We start from the raw sequence: 16,165 nt of genomic DNA on the forward strand, positions 1-16,165 counted from the left end.
AATGCACACAGCCTGCACAAGGCTCCTTCAACTCACCAGCTGATTTGAAAAAAAAATCTGAAAATATTCACCCCTCTCAACCCCATTTCTCTACCCCTGCTCCCACACAGCCTCTCCCCTTATCCCCACATAGCTTCCATCTCTTGATTTCCACCCATTGCTTCACCTATCCTATGGCTTGACCCATATTTCCCCAGGATTTTATTTTGTCCAGCAAGCGCAGAAGCCTCTCCCACCTGCTGAGTCACCATCTCTCCTCCACCCCCCACCAGCTGCCTCTCTCCACCCATGCATCTGATTCCCAGATCCATCACATGCTGTGCTGAGCAGCTAACAGAAGCAGCCGGCAGGCAGCAGTCAAGGGGGCTGCTGAGCAGCTGCTTTCCATGCAGGGCTGGGACAACTGCTCATATGATTTATTAGACTTATTGTATCAGACCTTATGACTGCATTCCAACAATTGTCTCCAAATATTTATGGGTAGTGCTACTTGGGATTGATTTCTGATATAATGAGGGATTGAAAAATGGAATACACACTACTGTGGTGTGTCTGCCACCTATACATACAGCAAAAAGCTCGTGCCTGATTGGGCATATCAATCGAGATATAGTGATGGCAAACTTGAAAAAGACTAGAGATCTGATTTGATCAAGAACAAAGAGTACAGATGCTTAGTTAAACCTGCTAAGTTAGGCTTGAAAAAGCTCTCAAGAGTTCCAGTACTTCCAGCTTCTGAGTGGGAAACACTGTTACAGCAGTGCTATTTTAAGTGGAAGCAGGAAGTTCAGAGACTCAGTAAAACCAAAGTTGTGTGTACAAGTGTGACTCATTCAAGCCTCAAGAAATTTGGTTTTAGGCTAAGATTCACATCTGCTCTTATTTTATCTAAACCACTTTGCCCACCTCTCATTATCAGGTGTATTATTTAGTGCTGGAAAGTTTCATATGAAAAAATATTGTGGAACTTTTCCTTGAAGAACTTTCAACTTTATCGTAAATTAGAACACTTCTAATCTGCATCCCAAGCCTAAATTTACTTTAATCAAGATGTAGATCTATATTAACACTCTGCAAGTTTGTAAATGCTTAAGTGTTGGTTTAGTGATATTGTGAAAATTTAGACACAAACTTTCAGCTTTTTCTCAAAAGATTCACCACAATAATAAAATAATTGTTGCATTCAGGATAAGTTTGATGTTGCTTCACATTTAAACATACTACAGTGTAAACCTGTAAAAACCATCACAAGACCATAGACAAAGAATGAAGTTCTGATAGCTTGCTACTCAGTAAAACTAAGTAAAATAGGAAAGACACAACCACCAGTACACATAATAGTCAAGGCAGAACAATGGTTTCAGAGCAGTAAACCTGTATCCCAGGGTCTGAATAGGTATATAATTCAAAAACATTCTCTTTCAGCTGGATGTAACTTACCTGAAGGACAGGCACTTTTTGTGGTGTATTCTGTGGTGACTGGTGAAGCTGTGCCCAAGGCTGGTGGTGGGGATGTGGTGGCGGTGAAGACTGATGATGTATCCCTGGATGAGGCGGCATGGGAGGACAAGTTGGCATTTGCTGTTGAAAAGACGGCTGTTGGCTGGGATGCTGCTGGCCAGATATCAGTCGTTCTTGTATTGCTTGTGGATCTGAAAGGCCAACACCTGGACAACCATTTGGTCTCATGTGCCCACCCATCTCCCGTGGAGTTGAAGACATACCCATAAATGGACGACTCTGTTGCATGTTTCGGGGGCCCATATTCCTCTGTCCAATTCCCATGGCACCAGGGGGCTGGTGTGATGGTTGAGGATGGGGTATATTTGGATAACTACCAACTTCCATTGGTATTCCAGCACTACCAGGCCTAACCTGTGGAGGAGGGGTACCTGCTGGATTACTCATTGCTTTCATAGGTGACATGGGAGGTGGAGAGGCATAAGTTCCCTGAGGCTGTGAAGGGTGCATAGTTTGTGTGTTCATTTGGTTGAGTGAGCCACTAGGGTGAATGGGCTGCTGGTGCATTAGTCCTTGACTGCTGTTTGATGGAAATCCTACAGCATTTGTGTATCTTGGTACAGATTGATTCATTGGAGTGTTATTTGTAAGGCCTAAATTCTGATTTATCCCTGTATTGTTAACTAATCCCTGATTTAGGTTACTGTAAGGATATCGAGAATACTGACCTGAGTTGTTTATAGTAGGTGAGGGTACTGTCTGGCTCCGAGAACTAAAATTAAGTGTTTGTGGCCTAACAGCACCCTGCTGAGGAGGATTAGGGGAGAATCTGGGACTGTGGGCTACTGATTCTCCATGGAGCGCAGTGGGGGGATGGTGGTGAAATTGTTGGACTGAGTGTCGCAAAGAAGGTGCCATACTGGGATTCTGTTGGGGCACATGAGACAAGTGGCCAGGTCCTGAGGTGGCAATGAAAGGATTTCCCTGATTAAGGCCTTCTTGACCTTGAGAAAACTGGTTCATCCTCTGCTGTTGTGGCTGACCATGCTGTTGCATTGAAAAATCACCACGAGCCATGTAGTTTCCCATCTGCTGCATGTGCTGAGAATGGCCCTGCCCAGGGGGTCCTGACGGTGTCTGTGGTGGCTGCGTCGGTTGCTGCTGCTGCTGCTGGTATGGTGCTCTTATTTGGTCGGGCACCTGAACAGCCCGTGGTCCCCACATGGAGCCACTGTCTACAAAGGGTTGCCCATGCCTTTCATTCTGCATACTAGGATAGACTCCCATCTGACCACCAGTGCCACTACCATGAGGAACCTGAGGAACTGGAGGGTTGTGATACTGTGAGTGAGGAGATGCTATACCATTCCCAGGAGCATTACTCATCATTCTGTTAGGCTGATCCATCAGATGTATTTTTTGCTGTTCATATTGATTATAGTGATCAAAGTGGGTCAACTTTGCTTGGTTTTGATTGGTGGGAGGATGATGAAGAGAAGACTGTAAGGAGGGGAATCCTTGATCAATGGGCATTTGCTGCCCCATAGGATTTACTGTATTTTCAGGATATCCACATTCTCCAAGACTTTCCAGCCCTTCACTGAAAATATTCCCATCTTCTCCAAATAGACTCATCATTCCTGGATCTGCCATCTTTTTTCAGCACACAGCTCCTCAGAGCTACAAGTAGAAAGCTAGTCTGTGCTTCACCTCACTGAGGTGTTTGTCCTCAAAGCCTTTAATCCTCAACTAATCTCCTTCATGTCATTCCATATTTCCTTAATTCTTTCGGACCACGTAGTGTCAGCCAAAGTCTAGTTACCGATCCTAGAAAAAAAGAGGAAAAACAAAATTGGAAACAAATAATAAAATAGTCATACAATATCATAACACACCTGACTGTGTCAGATGACACTAGATTGTTTCAGACTCTGAAGTGTATTTTTTAAATCTATTTTACTTTAAGAAAAACTCATTAGCTTCTATCAGAAGCTTTATTATGATAGGGCGCCAGAGAGCAAGCAAAACACTAACCTTAACCTTAAATTAATCCATTCACTACACTTCCTAGTGTTCCATTCTTGGATAGAACAGAACAAAAGAACACAACATGCAGCAGCAGCAGCTGCCACAGCAGGCAGGCAGATGTATGAATATAGCCAAGCAGCCCATCTGCTGAACTAAAGCCCTGAAAATGCTCTAGTTACCAACAGCATGTCCTTAACCTTATTCCCCTGAGCAGTGTAATCAGATGAGCAGGCAGCAGCATCAAGGGCTATGATAAGCTAAAGTTAGTTAAATGGACAACAGGATTGTGCAAACACCAGTAGTGACCCTTTTAAAAACTAAAGGTTTTACAACTGTACATTTATATAAAAATTAAGGTTATTTTGCACACATGCACAACAGTGATATAGGTCACATGGCTCATTTGCTAAATTAAAAATGGAACTATACAATATTGTTTCCCCCATAGCAAAACTATGCAGTTATTAGCTTCAAAACTGAAATGAAAATGAAAAGTTTTCTTTCTGCAAGAGGGCAGATTTCTAAATGCCGTGTTCAAACCAATACCCATGGCTCCAAACCCACTGCAGATCAAATCCATGCCAGAATTTGTCTGTGGATAGAGGAAGTTCAATCACTGGGGTTCACTATTCACCTTCAGGCAAACTCATTACTAATGACATAATACCCATTTGTGACTACATACTAAAATGCTTCAGAGGAAGACACAATCTGCTTTGTATAAAGGTGGTATTCCTCCTGAAAACAAAACTCCAACTACAAAGAACTGGTCAGAGCTGTAGTATTTTATTCATTTAAATACTTATGTCAGGTAATTATTACTGTTTGCAGTATTGTTATAGCTGTGCTGGTCCCTGGATATGAGAAACACAAGGTGTGTATCGTAATATCTTTTATTGAACCAACTTCCCTTAGTGAAAGAGAAACTTTTGAACTACAGAATTCTTCCTCAGGCCCAGACCTAACGAAGAAATCTGTAGTTCAAAAACTTGTCTCTCTCAGTTAAGTATTACAGCACATGATGTTCCGTTAAAAACTTTACATTTATAGTGACAGGTTACTTTCCAAACAGAATGGTTCCAAGAAAGTTCTAGCTTTTTCCACACAAGACTAAACTAAGTTTAGGATGGAGTGAATGACATTGTCTTAAAAGTCATTTGCAAGTGGGATTATGTTCTTTTGTGTTTATTAAAAAGAGGACCTAAACTAAATCGAATTTAAAACTATTTTTTTATATTAGAAAATCAGATTCTGTGATCTATGGCTGGAGGACATCTAAACATGGTAAGTAAGGGCTTGTCCACATGGCAATTGGAACTAAAATAATTAACTCCATTGTAACTCACATTGTAAACTCAAACAGAATTGTACTGAAATAATAGAACACTTATTTCTGAGTTATTGCTTAAAACTTATTAATTTTTATTAATTAATTTTATTAATACCTATGTAATGTACTAGCCAACATCTTGGAGAAAGGCCATCTTTTTGAAGTTTCAACCATCATTCCTTCAATTAGAGATATGAGCTAACATGATACATTCTGTATCCTCCAGCAAAACCAAGAGAGATATTTCAAAGGGGAAAATATCAATAGATTTTTGGCTGTGCGTTTATTTAACCACTTTTTAGAGAGCTCTATACAAAAAGAAATACAAGCTCCCCTTCCTGTTTTTAAAAAATATCCATTGATCACCACCTTTAAATGACGATTGATCCAATAAGATCTAGATCATTTAGGTAAATTTCTTGATTCTCAAATATCCTTAGAAGTACAAACTCATTAAAAAAATCAGTTACAAAGGACGTAATTTTAGAGGTGCTTAAATATTTAAGTATTAACACTAAACTTCAAGTCAGAAAAATCAAACATATCAATGGTAAGGGCTGTTTCACTCATGCAATCTTATGGCACAAAGCTGCCATAATCTAGGCTAAACTGTTATTGTGAACTTTCTTTGCATAGAGCAGTGGTTCTTAACCCATGGCCCACTTGCAGCCCAATCAGCACACAGCTGCAGCCCATGTGACATCCTCAGGGCCATACAGGTAGTATATTTATTGTGTGGGTGTGGCCCACAACAGTAAATAGGTTGAGAACCACTGGCATAGAGGAATCCCTCCAGTGTCTTAGGGAGAAAAAAAAACAAGGGTTTGGGACAGAAATAAAAAAAGTCCCTTGCTGCCAATTACATAGGCTTTGGGATTCAGTAACTGAAATCTACAAGTAACAATTCTCACTCTAAGTGTTATGGCCTTTCCAATCCAGTTTCTCCAGAAATTAGGTTCAAATGCATGAAAGATTAAACTGTTATATCTGAATGCTTAGTTTATTTTTCATGAGCTGCCAGGCTTCCAAGAAAACTGCAGTGGGAGCCACCAGTAGCAGAGTCAATTTCAGATGGTGGTGGTCAGTGCCTGCTAGTATTTCCATGGAAACTGGTGAAACTAAGGTAATAAGTTTTGTTTAACAATTCACTTTATTTCTGCCCATCTGACCCCAATTTCTGCAGAAAGTAGATTGGAAAGGCTGCACTTTAGAGCTGGTTGTCTGTAGTTCAGGGGTGGGCAAACTACGGCCTGAGCTTTGGATCCGGCCCTCAGGATTGCCACCCCTGGGGCCACGCGGGCCTCATGCCACTCCCAGAAGTGGCCGGCACCATGTCCCTGCGCCCCTGTGGGAGGAGGGGAAGAGGGCTCTGTGTGTTGCCCTTGCCTGCAAGTACCCATTGGCCGGGAAGCTTCGGGGGAGGTACCCACAGGCAAGGGCAGCACGTGGAGCCCTCTGCCCCTCCTCCCCTAGGGGCCGCAGGGACATGGTGCTGGCCACTTCCCGGAGCGGAGCGGGGCCAGGACAGGCAGGCAGGAAGCCTGCTCTGGCCCCAGTGTGCGCCGCTGCCACCCCGGAGCCACTCCAGCTAAGCAGCACCAGGACAGAGCCCGAACCCCACCTGCACCCTAACCCCCTTCCCTAAGCCCCCTGCTGCACCACGCACCCCTGCTCTGAGCCCCCTGCCTGCACCACAACCCCTTGCTGCACCCCACATCCCTGCTGCAGCCCAAACCCCTGCTCTGAGCCCCCTCCAGCACTGTGCATCCCCTCCTGCACCCCAACCCCCTTCCCTGAGCCCCCCTGTACACCTCACACCCTTCCTCTGCCCCAACCCCTTGCCCTGAGCCCCTTCTTGCACACCGCACCCCCTTCCACACCCTGCACTCCCTTCCGCACCCCAACCCCCTGCTCCTGCCCTACAAGCGATTTCACCACCCAGATGTGGCCTTCGGGCCAAAAAGTTTGCCCACCCCTGCTGTAGTTGAACTAAGTTACAGTCACTTAGACTACAGGCTCTCTGATGGAAGCTAGAGGCCAGGACCACTGTGTATTTTCAGGTATGTAGTACTTCTAAGCCATAAACTTAAGATGCAGTGTACAGAAACTTGTTTCTTTGGCTACATTACTGACATCTTTGATTACTAGAAGTGAAAATACAATTTAATTGTTACTATTTATGCTTTTTGCTTATGTTCTGCATTTCTCATCTTGCACAATGAAAAGAGTTTCTCTCTTTCAGGTTGTTAGTGCTCCAATGCTTGGGATTCAAAGAATGAATAAAAAATATTTGTTTAGAGACAAATGTTTGCATTAGTTTCAATTTCAGGAACATTTCTTCTAGTCTTATTTAAGGGGGTTTTATATTTAAATTTGGTATCAAATATAAGTTGATTGTGGCCATTTAAATGGGAAGCAATAATTTAGCTGTCCTTACACTCTTTAAAAAAAAAAAAAAAAAAAAGGATAACTGTTAGAAAACCACAATCAAGAAATGTGGTTATCCCAGATATCTGTACTTCTGTCAGGAAGATAGATCTTCTATGAAATATTCGTATCTCAGGAGTTTAAGCAGCAATATACAAAGTGTGTAGTTACCAAAAAAGCTATTACAATATAGAATTAAGATGATCAGCCAGAGAAAAATCAAATCAAAACGCATACATTAACTCTGCAATTGTCATTTCCAGATTTCCTAAGTAGGGTGTCTTACCAAAAAAAAACAAAAAAAAAATTGCATGTAATCTTAGTTGTGTTTAGGTCTTAATTTCAAATAAAACAGTTTCAAATATGAAACAGATTCTGAAGGTCCCATATTTGGTAGAGCAAAGAGCTTAAGTGAGCAAGTTCATCAGCTCATTTCAGTAGAGCAAACAACTTGCTCTACTAAATGTTATGCCTTTAATGATCAGTACAAAATGTACTCAAACAGTAGTTTGTTGGTGAAGATTAACATTTAAGCATTCGACTTGGCTATTAAAAAAATTTATGTAGTAGGTTTAAGGACTATGGAAGTGGTGTGAAAAGTTCTTGGCATTATAAAAAGTTCAGTGTTTGTGTGTACTGCATCCTCATCACTGCCATAATTTCCAAAATGTCTTAAAATTGAGAGTTCTGTTTCCATAGAGCAGACAAACAGGCTAGCCCATCTTTCTCCTGAGAAGGTATAAATAAGTTTGGGCATTAGAGAGATTTATGGTCTTCAATAAAGGGATGCTCCGAGCACCTTTGAAGATCAGGCTAACAGGGTTGTTTGCATTTAAGAAATAAAACAATTATGTTAATGCAATGTTAAGACTGCATAGCTAAAGTAATGCAAATTAACAATCCAAAAACAATGTTAAGGTAGCATCCAAAGCAAAATAAGATCAATCTATGCATTTTTTTAAAACTTTCACATATAAATAAGGCCTGATCTTTTATTTATTTTTGTGTTGGGGGAGAGAAAAGGTTTTTCGCCCCCCACTCATTACAGAAATATCAGCTATATATACTCATCTTCCCTGTTTTTCTGGAATACCATGGAAATGGAGGTGAGAGCTTTTGAAGCCCTCAGTTAAAGACACAGATTTGCTGACAGTATGCGGACACTGAAGTTCAACCCGAGTCAGGAGACTCTGCTTGCAGAGCTGTAAAATTATGGTGTAGCCGTTAAGGCTCAGACTGAACATTCACAAACATCTTAACTGTTTGTCTGGCATTTGAATTAAATCATTGCAAACAAAAATCTTTATGCAGTCCTACTACAAAATTCTCTCCTCTCAGATTTTAACTGTTATTTGTGACATCAGAATCTTGTTCTCCAGAGCTGCATTTCTAATTGAAAAGAGCCATCATTATTACACCATTCAGCCAGTCTTTATACATCTTAGAGAATAAAAAGAATTTTTTTTTTGGTGGCAGATTATCCTTTAAATCGGTTGAACTGTATATCCTAAATGTTGCAGGGTATACATTTTAGAACTCTGTAGTACGCTATATGCATTAACACAAGCATAAAAAAATATATCCGATGACAATGAGAATTTAAGCTTCCAAGAGCAACAAAGTCAACAATACACGATTGGGTTTTAACTGTGCAGCCAGTACACAGTATTAATGAACTGTTTGAAAAATAATTTATTCGGTCTATGAATGAGATTGATTTGGAAGTGTCACTCTCCCAAGGCAATGACAATGAGAAGGCTAGCCCAAGCCACCACAAAGGTGTCCCTAGATTTTGTCTCGGAGCTCCATCTTTTACCCTCTGGCAAGTAGGGGTTCAAAAATTTTAAAAATTGTCATATTTGAATTGGTGTCAAACAGCTTTCTCCATCTTCTCTCAATCCCAAATGGGTATTTAAAAATCTTTGCCCCTCCCGTCTATCCCCCTCATGATAGAGAAGAAAAGAGCTCCACTGTAATATAAAATGGGGTTATTTATTTAGGTCACTGGACACAGACAGATTATTCTTCCTGGCGTGCTAACTCCTAGCCTAGACACAGATTGTGCTACCTAGTATTCCCATAAAAGAGATCCCTGAATTTTAGTCCAGGTAGGGATAGATGGGAGTGGTGACTACACTGCACTGAACAGATTCCAAATAGCTCAGCACCCTCGTTGAGAGAGAATGGTCGACCAAGAAACTTACAACAGATGTTGAACAATGAACCTGTCTACACCAACAGGATATAATAATGTCTTCTGCAGTTTCCACAGTATGCATCCGATGAAGTGAGCTGTAGCTCACAAAAGCTTATGCTCAAATAAATTGGTTAATCTTTAAGGTGCCACAAGTACTCCTTTTCTTTTTGCGAATACAGACTAACACGGCTATTACTCTGAAACCAACAGGATAGTAGTTTTTAACAATAGTTGGGGGAGTTGTGGGGCTGGAGAGGCAGGGACAAACTTAAACATTCTACGTCAAACAAACTAAAATTTTCTAGCACAGGCAGTCTTTCTGTTACAAAATGTCCAAGCATCAACTTGTTTCTGCTTGAGCCAGTCAGAAAGAAGATGCTTTTTAACATCAAAGAGGGTGGAATTTCTTTAGGATCTTATAAAATTCAGATATCCACTGCGCATGCTCAGAAGTGATATTCTCATATAAAGCAAATGTGCTAATCTTAATGAGGACTATGTTCTGTTTTAAACATCAGCCATTTGTACCACAAAAAAGTATTTAAAAACATAATTTCAGAAAGTAGTAAGTTCTCTTCTCTCTCCTACAATCTCAAAATCCTTTCTGCTGTTTTTGAGACTTTCCAAAAGAGACTAAGCATAAGAAAATTCTGCCCAAAAAGCAGATGTTTCACAGGTTTATAAGCATGGGAAAATGGAAGTAGTGTTAACAGAAATTTTGTTGTCTTCACTAAGCCACAGGTGACCAATGTCTTCTATAATTCCACTTAACCTGGCATTACTGTTACAATCCTTCTGGTCCTCAGGGATTTCTCTACAAACCCCATGAATGGTGCAAGTGTTGCCAATTTAGTCATTTTCCAATCCCCCCCCTATAAATTCTAACACCCCCTCTAATTTCAATTCCTGGGGAAAAACACTGTCTGTAAGAGCCTATGCATGCAGGCTTGTCAACATTGCCTAGAGGTATCACTGTTGGTTATTTCCTCCACCTTCAAAATAGTTTATTGCTTAGCAACCCCATATGCCTCAATAGGCTCCACTCAGTATTTTAAGGCCTAACTGACTTAGAAGCTGAAGTCCCCTTTTCAAAAGTGACTTAGACACTTGGAGTCTGAGTCTCATCGACTTGCACTGAAACTTAAGGTTCACCTCCACTTTGTGTAACTGAGTATGTCTACAATGCAAAGAAAAACCCATAGCTGATCTGTGCCAGCTGACTCAGGCTACAGGACTGTTTCATTGCTGCGGAAATGTTCAGGCTCTAGGACCCACCCACCCACCGCACACGGTCCTAGAGCCTGGGCTCCAGCCTACACAGCAATGAAACAGCCCCACAGCTGGAGTCCTGCAAACCCGAGTCAGCAGGCATGGGCCAGCTGCGGGTTTTTCCTTTACTTGTAGAGGTGCACTGGCATGCCACACAATAAACTCACTATGTGGCCAGTGCTACAGTGCAGTGAAAATCCTGGAGTGAGGCTTAGGCTAAGTCTACGCTACCACTTTTGTTGGCAAAATTTGTGTCAGTCAGGGGTGTGAAAAAACACATATCCCTGATCGCCAGATGTGCTAGTGTGGACAGCACTATGTCGGCAGGAGATGCTCTCCTGCCGACATAGCTATCACCGCTCACTGGGAGTGCGTTAATTATGCCGACAGGAGAGAGCTCTCCTGTAGGCATGCAGCAGCTATATGGGAGACCTCATAGTGGCACAGTTGTAGCTGTGCCGCTTTAAGGTCCATCTACACTGCCCACACGACAGCACGACTGGAGCAGCACTGTGACATGGGCAGCAGAGTCTCGCTTTATCGCTGCGGGAGAGCTCTCCCGGCAAGTGGTGGTACCTTTCTCGCCGGAAGCTTTTCAGCGCTAAAACTTGTGTCGCTCCGGAGGGAGTTTCTTCACACCCCTGAACGACTAACCTTTTAGCGCTGAAAGTGGCAGTATAGACACAGCTTAAGTGTCTACAGTTTAAGTACTCAGAGCAAAAATTAATTTTGTATACATCTCAGTGCAATTAGTTAGTTCTTCACTAAAAGAGCCATTCTTTTATTTTTAAATAGGATCTCTTAGTGGCAAATCAGTCAATTGTCTTAAAATACTGAAATCTCATGTTAATCTTCACTGAGAAAGAATCCTATCTCCCTTCCATCAGACACCTTGCAAAAGTAAAAATATCTATACGAAATGGTTCATTGCAAAATACTAAGGCTAGGCTATATACATCTCTCTATTTCTCAGATTTCTTGCATAAAAAATAACTTGTTGGTTAGTTTTCATGTAATATTAGGCAGCAGTCAGATTGTTCTTTATTTCCTTATTACATCATCAAGTACCTTGGCACAGAACTTGCTTTTACAGAGGCAATTGAGGGCACAAGAGTTTTCAGAATATCTGGCAGCTTGTTGCTGTCAAGCAGCTGATGCGAGAATGACCAGCTAGTAGTTCAGTCAGTGCCACATATTTGGAAACAATATCCTACGTCATTCAAATTCATGGAAGCTTTGATACAAAGCTACAATAGTAGCAACATATGCAGAATACTGCTATGATGCAAATACATTGAGGGCTTCCCAGTACAGAATGTCCAAGCTATGGTCCTAACATGGGATTCTGCCAGTTTTAAATGGACAGTTATGACACAAAATAGGAAATCAGGCATGGTCTTTTCTTCCCAATCTAGAAAGAAACCAGAACCACTAGAATTTCTAGCCATCTATTGCCACTACAAATTTGGGATGTTAAGTGGTGCAGCATTGAAAACGTAACACTATTTCTAAGTTTAAGTATATTTAACTATATTTAAACACAATATACTTACATATTTTAGGGTAAAAACACTACAGTTTCAGTGTGATTTAGTCGGATCTTAAATTGCCTTGTTTGGTCATATGACCACACCTTACCCCCTACAGAAGTTCAAAACAAAAAGTGAAGGAGAAGGTTTGTCTAAAAATACTTCAAGGTAAGGGGAAAACAAGCAAGATAATTTTCAAATATTTCAGGAATTATTTTCAAAGTAGCTGATAGGAATATTTTGAAAAATTTTTTGAAGGGAAGTAATGAAATTTTTGCATATAATTGTGTAATACATACTTTTGAGCCTTATATAAATTAAAGGCCAAGTATACCCACTAAATCAAGAAAACTTTGACAGCACAATTCTTAATAATCCCTAGTATAAACTGTACATTTCACTAATTTCAATACACAAAAAAGATGGCGTAAGATTGGGAGGGAGCAGGGAGAGAGTCAGAAGGGAAGTGTTATATTGTTGCCATCAGCTATCAAAAGATCTCCTAGTAATTACATTCTCCTATAAAGCTGACACTAAACCAATGGAGGATTCAAGAGGTGGGGCCAATGGCGACCTGCTGAGGCACTGAAAAAACACCAAGCACAACTGATTACTCTCGTTAAGGGCCATGCTTTTTGTATACTTACTGCAGTTGTCACTGATTAACTAAGTGATCTGGCAATTTCCTACATTCTTTTGCATTTAAAAAGGATCAGAGAGGCTGAAAGTCATCCCCTTTCATATTCTAGGAGAAGTTTAAGACTGCACCCTGTCCTGATCATGTTATGGAGGGGCCTCTGTTCAAACAGGCTCCTCTTATGCACACTACCAACATTCTTTTTTCCAAGCTCGGAAGGGCTGCAGCTGAATCTCTCTGCAAGAGCACAGCATATGTGATTGGGAGGGAAACGTATCCATCATGAATAAACTTGAGCACAAAGACAGGCTGAGTGTCACAGGATACAAAAGGGTAGAGGTCACAACAGTAAGCTGGAGGGATTGCGCAGGGCTGTGGCTGTTAATGCATGGCTGCTTCATTCATTTTTTGGCATGCAAAACAAACGTTAGGCAAGAGCGTTTCAAGTTTATCCTATGAAGGAAACATCCTAAACATGAACTAAAAAATAATTGACAAAATGCTGAAGCCTATAAAATATCAGAGATAGAGAGGACACATAATAGAACATTTAAGCTATAAAAGAACAGCAAAAACTAAACCAAATTGTTGAAAACAGCTTTCAGGAATTTTACAATTCTCAATTTTCCATGTTTTTAAACATTTGATTACTATTAGAGTATCATTATTTCTTTTAGTATCCTGGACAGGAAGCTTATCAGTTTCTTAAAGATTTAAACACTCCTGAAATGCCTATTGCTGGCTATAGCATTCTGACCATTTTAAGGAAGCCAGAACTTGTTATTTACCTTATCTGCTATATAAGGCTAATACAATCTTGTTTCATTTAGAGTTTATGAAGCCGGAGAAATCAGTTGATGAAATTACAGTCTAATACCACCACACATGGTATATTTTCCCCCATATATTCAGTTACTTCAATTTATGACTTCTGTAGTTGAAAATTATTTTCCTGTACATGTGTTCTTCATAAATACTGGCAGATTACAGTCAGCATTTGTACAGGAACCACATATCTACACTCATTTTTGAGAAGATAAAGACACCTCATACGTTACAACTGAAAAGCCAGCTTGAGTTTTCATGGGACTCATCAGAACACACATTTTATTTGTGTGAAATAAAATGGTAACTCTTCACTTGTGCTGCTTACATGTAGGGAGATTACTTATATTGCTTCTGGCATTTAGGTTTTTATTTACTTTTCAGAGTTGGGCAAAAGTTCTTGGCACCAATAAACTTAACATTTGTCTTGCAACTTAAGTATGTCATATCGATATTTACAAAGCATATTAAGAAATGTAATAAGTAATTTATCTTATAATACAATGTGAACTATTTAACAGATTACAAAACAATTGTGTATGATAATCATGTAATGAACCACAGTAATTATTTCAAAATGCATCAAAGGTAAATGTGATCTGCCACTTTGCAGCTCTGCTGTACCTTCCTGGCACTAGGCCTTATTAAAATAAATGGCCTCACAGGTTTTAATCTATTATCTTGGAGGGAAAACCATGTAAAGAATTGTTAAGTCTTTGCCCAGACATCCTGTCCATTTTTAAATAGTAAGTTTAAGTGTTAGTCACCATCTAAACACTAAGCCAATTGTAAAGAAAAGATTTGCTTTAAAAAAAAACATTTAATGCAAGCAATGCATTCTCGGCTACAAATCAGTTGATGCCATGGGCAGACATCGGTGGCTACTCACTCCACTTATTGAGATCGTGATCAGTCAGAAAGTCAAAAAATCCTAAATTAATGTGGGTTCCTAGGCTGATACAAAGAAACATAAGAATACAATTCTGCAGAAAGAAAAATAATCTGTAATATTCTTTATGCCAGGCTAGGACTGAAAACTAATAAGCAATCCAAACTGAGTTATGATAAAACTAAGAAATTACAGCATGCAGGTCTCTTTTGGTCAAATCTGGCATCATTCTACCTTATAATAAGGGGTAAATGAAATGACTTCTTTCCAAGTCCACTGCTTTACCCATTTCTTAGCCTGAATTCTGCTTTCAAGGTCCAGGAAGCAGCCAAGAGTCACAACACAAACCTGAGCAACTAAAAATTTATTTCTTAACTTAGGGTTCACAAACACAAGAGGAAATTAAACTATTGCAAAGTTAGAGGCAGGAAGATCCTATTTAGCTCCGCAATACCACAAGAAGTTTCAGGCTTTCAAAGACTTTGTCCTGTGTAAATAAAATTAAGGTTTGTCTAGAATGTAGTAACCATGTATGGTACAGGGTGGGGATAAAAATAAAAGGGGGAGTCTATTAAGTGTGGTTTTACTCTAAGTTTAACTCCAAAACTGTTATTGTGTCCTCCTTATTGCAACAAGGATTTTTTCATCATTCCAGTAGAGGAGGATCCTCCTGTGATGTACAGACAATTCCTCCTCCACCACCTCACTTGTCCCTGAACTTGACTTATAGAGCCTGGGTGGAGAAAAGGGGATATGGCTGACTCTCTTCTGTGCTTCAGTAGGCACACTGACCCACTGAGGATAATGGTAGACAGTTTAAGTTACACAGCCTGAGGACTGCTATAAAGTTAGGATATAATTTAGTACTAGGGCTTGTCTACATGGCAAGATAATGTGTGGCAAGCTAGGGCGTGAATCTACTACAGCACACCAAGTTGTCACTGCTACAGTGCACTAAAAGTCCTAGAGTGAAATCAAGTGGCACCATTCCCCCTCCCCCCCCCCCCCAATACTCTTGAAATCCATGCCACAAATATTTCTAGGGCACTGACTGGCCATAATATCTAAATGATAATCATGGAATAGCAGCAGAAGGAAAGACAAGATGTAGGTCCAAGGAAGAGCGTACCTGTTCATTCACCTAAGAATTCAGGCTCAAATCTAGCAGAGTAAGTGAGGCAGTGCTCTTCTGCAACCAAAGTGTTCTGCGAAGAGCTTTTTATGCCTTGGATATAGATGGTAGATAACTGAGTCACTCCTGCTTTAAATGTTTAAGCATACCGCCAAGTAGGATGGTATCTAGTTTTTAGGTACTTTTCAGCTTAGCACAGCACCTGGTATGGATTTCTTCAAAAAAGCCTTACTGAATCTCATGTGGTTTATTTACAAAACTGCCAAGGAATCACAGCAGATATGAGAAGCCTCTTCCAGTTGATTTCATAGAGGTAATAAGTGGAGGTATACTACTATTGTCTCCAGACGCAGTCCTGAAAAAATATCATTTGCTTTGCACCATTGTATTACGTAGCGAAATCCCCAACTTGTCAGGCCTACCGTATTTAGCTACTACAAT

The 16,165-nt window shown here is 40.4% G+C and overlaps 1 protein-coding gene across 4 annotated transcripts in view; it reads right to left on the reverse strand.

The window, feature by feature from the left end:
- CHD7 (chromodomain helicase DNA binding protein 7) overlaps nt 1–16,165 on the reverse strand; it is a 184,520-nt gene that overhangs the window by 113,425 nt on the left and 54,930 nt on the right. For all 4 annotated transcript variants that reach the window (XM_084619507.1, XM_084619504.1, XM_084619506.1 and 1 more), the window contains exon 2: nt 1,441–3,288. In XM_084619507.1, coding sequence (XP_084475633.1) covers nt 1,441–3,114 — 1,674 coding nt within the window. In that variant the 5' untranslated portion in view covers nt 3,115–3,288. The remainder of the gene's footprint in view (nt 1–1,440; nt 3,289–16,165) is intronic.

This window comes from Lepidochelys olivacea (assembly GCF_965140295.1).
Source record: "Lepidochelys olivacea isolate rLepOli2 genome assembly, chromosome: 2".
In the NCBI taxonomy this organism is placed as follows: domain Eukaryota; kingdom Metazoa; phylum Chordata; order Testudines; family Cheloniidae; genus Lepidochelys; species Lepidochelys olivacea.